Raw genomic sequence first — 9268 nt, 5'->3', positions numbered from 1 at the left:
AGTTTAAATTGGGAGGTCCATTTCGATCTTTTCTTAAAAAAACAAAACTCCAACGCCCTAACGAACTGCAACGCCATCTCTGTTTTAATGTCCTTTAATCAGGCGCCTTCTCTTTAACGAGACACCCACTCACCCGAAAGACCCCGTCCCGGCTGGAAGACGATTTACTGGCTGTATACATATTACATATTTAAGCTGCAACCTTATATCCACACTCGCCCACAGAAATCATTACAAAGCCTCGGGGAGAGGACCAAGCAAATACCCAAGTTCAATCCCAAGCTGTTGACTCAGCAGCAACACTTCTCCCATCGCTCCCTCCGCAGCGTCTCGCTTCGTTTACGGCTAACCTTCCGCACGGCTGGGGACCGCAGGACGGAGGCCGGCAGAGAGGCTCTTCTCTCGGGGGATCTCTCCGCTGTGGAGGGTCTGGCTGTTTATTTAATGTGTGTGAAGCAGTTGTTCTGCTGATTTTGAGTATTGTGTCTGCACTGTCTTGTGTTTGTCAGTTTGTGTTAACCCTTTTTTATTTCCTCTAATATATTTGTTGATCGCTGATGCTCACACGTTGGGTGTGACTAGAGTATCTTTTGGTTTTGCTTTAGTATCCGTTTCAATTGTGTAAGCCGTCAAAGTAGTAGTGGTAAGCACCGACAGGTACGATGCTTTTGGATCTTTACATCCCAACCACGAGACTATCCTGTCCCATAAACACAGTATAGTAAACTACAGTATAGCTATACTACTTAGCATAATCCTATACTACATAGTAAACCCTACTATACTACGTAGCATAGCACACTACATAATATAGCAAACAACTTAGTATTCTATATTATATGGTACTACATATCGTCGTATACTGATGCTCATTAGCTCGTATACATAATAATGATAATATCTTGGGTTTATTATAGAGCATTTCAAGGGACCTATAAATACTTCCTTCTCTTCTGAGTCCTTTGTGCAGCAGCAGTGCACCCAGACCAGCCTGATGCTACGCTGCGGTCACCTTGTGTGTTCAACTTACTTCCGGCGAATAAGCAGATTCTGTTTGTGATGTTTAAAGGTGGAGCGGGCTGGGGGAGGAGGGGGGGGGACGTGGTGATGGAGGGGGGAGGGGGGTGGAGGGCGCTGGCAGCAGATGGTTGAGGGGCGCAGCGTGGTGGTGGTCTTATGGTTTGATCAGCAGAGCCCACTGGAGGGAGGGGAGCACAAGGAGAACATTAACACCCTGGGACGGCCGGCACGAGGTCATCGGGGGCGTACGACACCCGCTATGAGATAGAGACGGAGAGATAGAGAGAGAGGGAGGAGAGAGAGTGGGAGGGGATGAGAGATAGAGAGGGACCAGCGATAGAGTGGGAGGAGAGAGGGAGAGAGAGAGAGAGGAGAGAGAGATGGAATGAGAGGGGATTAGAGAGAGAGAGAGGGAGAGAGAGAGAGAGAGAGAGAGAGAGAGTGAGAGAGAGTGAGAGAGAGAGAGAGAGAGAGAGAGAGGAGAGAGAGGAGAGAGAGAGAGAGAGAGAGAGAGGAGAGGAGAGGAGGAGAGAGAGAGAGAGACTAAAACAATGGCTGGATGAAGGAGTGAAGGAATGTGACAAGAACTTGTGGATTTACTTTTAGGTTATTACAACATTTTATTATATTTAGTTTTTATGCTGACATAAAAATATACAAAGGCTTGCGTTTTAAGGCACATCAAAATATTCATCACTTCATCCAAATGGTTTTAACAGCTTTCTCCTTTAGTGACTTAGTCACACTTCAGGTAGATGTCAACCCGGTACTTCTGTGGATATATTTGATTTTAAAGCAGGAGAATTGTGTTGTGGAATGTTTTAACGTATTATATTACCGGTCAATGCGGTTTACTTTTCCTATCATGTTACTACCCACATTTTATCAGCTCCAAACACAGTGAAAGCAGTTTACCATCCAACTGCATGGTTTAAGACACAAATATCCAACAGGATGGATCAGAAATGTTGCAGAACGAGAACTGTTTACAGCACAACCAGCTTACAGTAAGACACACTGAGAACATTTTCAAGCTGCAATAAATAAAAGACACTGAAATACACACATTGAGCTCAAATCACATCCAACGCAGACCACAGCCTCTTCACTGTGTTGTCGAGTACATCCCAGCCACAAGTCTACAACAAAACTTTACACTGAAGGCTCACAAGCATTTTATGTTAGAATTATTTATATAAACTCATACGAGCTGAAGGCAAAGAAAACCATTGGCAACTAAGTGCAAATTGAACACCGACCAAAAATGTCCTTGAGGGATGAATTGTAAGTGCACTACTATGTAAATATTCAAGTTAGAGAATTGGCCCTTTGTTTTGTGAAGGGCAGTCCATAAGGCCTTCTTTACTTGTGGTCACTCAGAAAGATCAAAGATCAAATAAAACGTAAAAACAATAAATCACGTTTTGACGTTTAATATTAATGATATCAATGCAGTGCATCTGAAAAATAGTATCCAACAGCAAACACATTTTTATTTGGTTGATCGATTCTTCTACATATCGTCTGCGATTGTTGCAATGTATTACAAGATTCCTGAACGACTTGTGTTTGGACAACCTTCTGCGTGGTTAGGTGCTGAACTATAAACCAGCATCCCTTCTGAATCCACACTATCTCTCCGTCGCCAAACGCAAGTTCCTTTGGATTCTAAAACCAACGTGGGGGAGTTCAGAGCGGCCAGTGAAGCGCCATCCTTCACCGCTAATGCGCCGCGCTCCGTGTAATTCTCTCCTTGTAAATAAATAGAGTGTGTCTGATGAATGGCTGAGCGCAGGTTTATCCCATGGCTGAACAATCGACCTCAAGACAGAGAGAGAGGGGAGGGGAGAGGGAGAGAGAGAGGGGGGGGAGAGAGAGAGAGAGAGAGAGAGGGGGGGAGAGGGAGAGAGAGGGGGGAGAGGAAGAGAGCGAGAGAGGGGGGGGAGAGAGAGAGAGAGGGGGGGAGAGAGAGAGAGAGAGGGGGGGAGAGGGACAGAGAGGGAGAGAGAGATGGAGAGAGAAAATAGTGAGAGGATCTGCGGGATGCTTGGGTGATGTTGACCCAGTCTCCAAAACACACACACACACACACACACACACACACACACACACACACACACACACACACACACACACACACACACACACAACACACACACACCACACACAGGCATGCACGCACGCGCACACACACACACACGCAGGCACACACACACACACACACACACACACACACACACACACACACACGCACACACACACACCATTGGAATCTTTTTCTGCTTTAAAGTTAACTTCAAGTTAAATGTCATGCATATAACTCCATGACACAGGCATGATGAATAGTAACCATGACATTTGGTTACCTTGACACATTGGGTTGTTGACGTCATAGCCCAAAACCAACCAGTGAACTGAAGTCCCGGGCTACCAAATCCTATGCAGCCATCCCATCTTCCATTAAAACAACCCCCTCGAGAACAGAGTTAAGAGCGTGTTTTTTTTTTAACGTCTTTTGAACGGAGCACGCGGACCACGGCGGCACCTCCATTGTGCTCCCCCCGCTGGTCGAGTCCGGTACTGCAGCGGAGGTCACCTTTACCGCTCCCCGCTTCAGAGGTAAACAATTTTCTCTTCCCGGCTTTCCTCCCCGCCGGTCTCCGTCTCCATGGAGACAATCGTGGCGAGGTCCAGCCGAGGGTCAGTGGGGGAGAGGGGGCTGCCGGGATACTGCCCCCCGGACCCAGGTGACATCAGCGCTGACGTACGTCCATATTCACCTCGGCTGCCGTATTCTGTGCGCACAAACACACACACACACACACACACACACACACACACACACACACACACACACACACACACACACACACACACACACACACACACACACACACGGTAAATGTATACAGAGTCAGACACTCATTTTCATAAACCAAGCAGGTATACATGCTGACATGTTACGTGAACCAGCCACACCATTGAAAAATATACATTCCAATATAAATATTGGATATTACATGAATTAATGATGCTAAATTAGGGCATAATGGCATGAAGAATGCATACTATTATATGCATACAAACACACAAAACAGGTGCATATGCTATATCCTGTATGTGTTCTGGGGAGAATGAGAGCAATGTGTTGTTGACTGTAGTGGCCCATAAAGCCTCTGTGTCCCTGTAGCATTGCATCTTGTGCTGATGAATTGCCGAAGGGTCCTTAGAGCCGCTGGTTTAGAGCAGGGCCCTGATGGATGCCCCAGCAGCGGGCAAACCCACAGCCTCAGATTGTATCTCGACCGTCGGGAGGGAGAACTTTCCTTTTCTTCATGTGAAAATAAACACCCTCTTTTATCACTGAACAGAATAAAAAAGGATTTGAAACGCTACGACATTCCGCTCAGCGGATGAAACGATTCCTCATGGAAGCGTACCGCTGCGTTAACCTTGATGATGCGCCTCCGTGGCAAGGCCCCGCTTTGAATCAAACTTTAATCTTCAACACGGCAGACCGACTTCTGCTCTTCTATTGTTACGAAACACGTGCGCGGCACACAAGTGGCGCGCACAGGGGCGGCTGCTCAGAGTTCCTGTTTCCAGGGAACGACCGGGCGACCGGGACGGACGTGATTGGCGGGTCGGCGGTGACTTGAAGGCATTCATGCCAACCGGTTGGTCGAGGCTGTGTCGTTCACACGCTGAGCGACAAAGATAATGGCTCGGCCGCCACGAGTCCATTCAACGGGGAAGACAAAAAAAAAAATCTTCACATGCCTTGGCTGAGAAGAGCAGAAATGTTTGATTTGGCCGCTCTGTGTGTTTGCAGGCAGCGTGAATGATCCGGTGTTTTGGCTGGACTCAAGGTGGATCTGATTGGATCAGATGATGTGAAACGATCGGTTTCCAGGTGAACCACTCCCATCAGCTAATGGAAGAAATGTGATCCGATGCTTTAGGGAATGTATTGGACCGTGTGAAAGACATGCTAGCTATTGGTGTGATAGCCCGCTACATGTTACTTGATGTTATTGGTTCAAATGTCAAACGTATGTCAAACTTATTGTTTCTGAATAATCTGCGATGCAGCATTCCTACTGTGTTATAGAAGAACGACTGATCCAGCAGGCCTACTGTGTTATAGCAGAACGACTGATCCAGCAGGCCTACTGTGTTATAGCAGAACAACTGATCCAGCAGGCCTACTGTGTTATAGCAGAACTTCTGATCCAGCAGTCCTACTGTGTTATAGCAGAACGACTGATCCAGCAGGCCTACTGTGTTATAGCAGAACTTCTGATCCAGCAGTCCTACTGTGTTATAGCAGTGCCTCTTGGGTGAGGTGGCTCAGTGCCTAGACCAGAAACCAGAACTTCAAGTTACGGCTTGTTTCCTGTTTCCTTATTGCGATATTCAAACCGATGTTCTTCTGCCAGAGTGGATTAAGCCTTCAGAAGGGGATAGGTGTATTTCTACATCGGCCAGTTTGTATGGCGTTGGTTAGAAACCTTTTTACAGTTTCCTACTGCTGGCCAAGTTTTTGTTCACAATCATAGAAATAGGGTTAGGGTAAGGGTTAAAATAACCCTAACCCTAACCTTATTGGTCTTATCAAATATGAACCGGAAGAAAACACAAGCCCCGTTCACCAGAAATTGGCTCGACTGCCATCAGTGATCTGATGTGTGAGAATGGTTTTGGTACAACGTTAGGTCTATGCGCACCGCCGGTGAGTCCTGCAGCTCTCCGATCAGTGTCAGGTCTGATATATCTTGCGAAGTGGCGGGAGGATTGCCCTGCAGGGTCTCCCGAGGCCAATAAGGGAGCGGGGGGCTGGTGTCAGGGAGAATTAACCCCCCGCCCCCCTCCCCCTTGCCACCCCGAATCTTGTTAACAAGAGACTCTGGCTTCACCAGGGAGCAGTGTCCGGGCGGGACAAAGGTTAACAAGCCAATTGGAGAAGGATGGAGGTGTATGTGTTTGTGTGTGTTAGCGCGTGGCTGTGTGTGAATTTGTGTATGCGTGCGTGTACATGCGTGGACCTCTGTGTGTTTGTATGCGTGTGTGGCGCCCTGCAATGGCCGTGTGAAAGAATGTAGATACCATGAATAAGTGATGCGTCACGGCCAAGGTAATAATGAGCAGGCTCGGTGAATCCCCCGGTTCAGCGGCTCGGTGTGGGTATTGTCACGCTGACAGAGTGACGGCGGGGAGGGGGCGGCCAGGGTGGGCCGGAGCCTCGGGAAAGCACTGGTAGCATAACGAACACCAAGAAACTGAACATGACGAATAATATCATCTCTCTCTCTTTCTCTCCCCCTCTCTCTCTCTCACCACCCCTCCTCCCCCCCGCTCTCTCCCTCTCTCTCTCTCTCTCTCTCTCTCTCTCTCTCTCGCTCTCTCTCTCCTCCCCCTCCCCCTCGTCTCCCCCCTCGTCTCCCCCTGAGCCACCGGTAAGACGGGTGGACTTGTAATGAGTTTTGTAAAGATTTTTCCGGATCAATGTTCCAATCAGTCCGTCATCGCATGCGATCTGTGATTCACCGGGTCTCTCTTGTCCGCCCACTGGGCTGGAGAGATAGAAAGAGTCATTGATTTAGCTTTTCCTCTGGCAAGAGGGAGGTGTAGCTAGCTACTGGTGGGGCTGGAGGGGAGAGGGGGGGGGGGGTTTTGGGGGCGATTGTCTCTCTGTCGGAAGACACTGATTAACTGAGCGGCAAGGACAGGCTGGGTTTCATGCTGAGAGCTGGGGGAGCATGGGAGTGAGAAAGGGGGGGGAGAGAGAGAGAGAGAGAGAGAGAGAGAGAGAGAGAGAGAGCAAAGAGATAGAGAGCGTGCGTGTGATAATGTCTGAGTGAGGGAGTGAGTGAATAACCAGGGAGTGAGTGAGTGAGTGAATGAGTGAATAAATTACAGAGAGAGAACGAGTGAGCTAGATAGAGAGAGTGGATAGAGAGAGAGAAACAGAATGGGGAGAGAGAAAGAGTGAGTGAGAGAGAGAGAGAGAGAGAGAGAGAGAGAGAGAGAGAGAGAGAGAGAGAGAGAGAGCAAAGAGATAGAGAATGTCTGAGTGAGGGAGTGAGTGAGTGAGTGAGTGAGTGAATAACCAAGTGAGTGTGTAAGTGAGGTGTGTGTGTTTAAGTGAGTGAGTGAGTGAGTAAGCAAGTGAGTGAGTATGTGTATGTTTAAGTGTGTGTGTGTGTGTGTGTGTGTGTGTGTGTGTGTGTGTGTGTGTGTGTGTGTGTGTGTGTGTGTGTGTGTTGTGTGTGTGTGTGTGTAGGTTTGTGTGTCTATGTGTGTGTGTCTGTGTGTGTGCACATCTGGGCGGTCGTCATTCTTAGAATGTAACACTTAGAATGTATGCCCCTCCTCTCGCCACAACACAGGACACACGACCCCCTCCTCATCATGACTAAATCCACACTAAACCCCATAGAGACCATCCCATCGTCATCATGACTAAATCAAACCCAACGCTCAACACCACAGAGACGACCCTCTCCTCCTCATGACTAAATCAGCCCAACGCTAAACACCATAGAGACCGTCCTCTCCAAATCAAGACTACATCAGGCCAGCACCACAAGACGCATGTGTTGTGTCCTTCTTACCGCCTGCCGGGGACGGGGCCCCCTCCCCCTCAGGCCCGGCGGGGTGGTAGAAGAAGCCTGTGTCGGTGGCCCGGGCCTGGGGCCGGGGGCCGGCCTTGGGCCTCTGGTTGGACCGGAGCAGCAGGGCGTTGAGGCAGTTGTGGGCGCTGGGGTCGTCCCTCCTGTGATGGTTGTTGGAGGGCGCGCTGACGGCGAACGCAGCCTCGTTCACGAACACCGAGCCGTCATATTTGTAGTCCCCGGGTGAACCGGTATCCATTGGCTATAGAAATACAAAACAATCCAAATAAATAACAAGATATATAAAAGAAAATCTAAATATCCTAAATAAATATATACAATTTAAGAAAATATACATATGATATCTTTATATATAAATATAAATACAATCAACATAACGTTTTGATAATCAATACTCTTTGATACATTACACAAATGATACTCCTCAATACAGCAAAGCAGGGACTCAAAGTAAAAAGGCACTCTTGCTAGAAGATAACCTTTTTGGTTCCCCTTGAGAATAAACGGTTTGAACCATGCTATGCTCCTGTGGCTACACTTTCAAGGATGTTTTAAACCTATTCATCCTTCTTTCTCACAACACACTGTGACAAAATGTCCTGGAAAAATATAATAATAAACAACACAAAAATAAGCATACATAAGCAATAATCATTCTCATCATCATCCTCCTCATCATCAGATATTCTTCTTGTTGGTAGAAAATCTATTTGTATTTATTTGGGAGGAACTATGGGACTTGGGGAGCGGGGGAAACTGAACTCTTCCCTCTGATTTATGACCTCATCAGAAGGTGGTGTGTTATGACCTCATCAGAAAGGGTTGCGATATGACCTCATTAGAAGGTGATGAATCACACTGCGGCTGCAGGGTGCTCTCAGCAAACACAGGGGCTCCTCCGCCAGGACACACCACGCTCACACGCTCCACCACGCCTCAAAGCAGCCCGGAGACGGCCAGCTAAACCAAACCCCACTAAATGTAAAGGGGACGAAGCATGTCGTAATCACATCAGCAACCCCGTCTCCTCTGTCTCCTCCTCCTCCTCCTCCTCTTCTTTCTCCTTTCCCTCCTCCTCCCCCTCCTCCTTCTCCCTCTCCTCTGTCTCCTCCTCCTCCTCTTCTTTCTCCTCTCCCTCCTCCTCCCCCTCCTCCTCCCTCTCCTCCTCCGCCCTCCTCCTCCTCCGCCTCCTCTTCTATCTCCTCCACCTCCTTCCCTCCTCCACCTCCTCCTCTTCCTCCTCCCCTCAAAACCAAATTAGTTTCTGGTCGGAAGTATCCAGTTAGGCCAATAAGGAGTCACACCAGGGAGTGTGTACGTGTTCTATCTCATTGGGATACATTTTGCATACTTTTATGAATTTGCATATTTATTTATTTTACTTTATTTAAATAAAAAATAAATAAAAATCCTCTCTATTGCTGTCCTGTACATCAAAGTTTTCTGCCTGGGATTAAAACATGATATGTTATCTCTTCTCTTCTGGTCCCTCTGGAATTCAGTTGTGTGCAAAAATTCGGCAAACAGAACATGAGGAGGAGGATGAGGAGGATGAGGATGAGGAGGAGGAGGAAGAGCAGGCATGGTATGGGGACAGCAACACGACACCCCCC

General features: G+C 47.9%; 1 protein-coding gene across 1 annotated transcript in view; it reads right to left on the bottom strand.

The window, feature by feature from the left end:
• Window positions 1-3387: 3387 nt before the first annotated feature.
• The window catches only part of LOC130380654 (rho guanine nucleotide exchange factor 28-like), a 43670-nt gene continuing 37789 nt past the window's right edge, over window positions 3388-9268 (bottom strand). The window contains exons 35-36 of the mRNA XM_056587925.1: window positions 7635-7896; window positions 3388-3815 (exon numbers count right to left, since the gene is read on the bottom strand). Of these exons, the coding sequence (XP_056443900.1) occupies window positions 3634-3815; window positions 7635-7896 (444 nt within the window). The 3' untranslated portion in view covers window positions 3388-3633. The remainder of the gene's footprint in view (window positions 3816-7634; window positions 7897-9268) is intronic.

This window comes from Gadus chalcogrammus, chromosome 4 (assembly GCF_026213295.1).
Source record: "Gadus chalcogrammus isolate NIFS_2021 chromosome 4, NIFS_Gcha_1.0, whole genome shotgun sequence".
NCBI lineage: Eukaryota > Metazoa > Chordata > Actinopteri > Gadiformes > Gadidae > Gadus > Gadus chalcogrammus.
The sequence above is the reverse complement of the archived record's forward strand: the minus strand, read 5'-3'. Positions and strand labels throughout refer to the sequence as shown.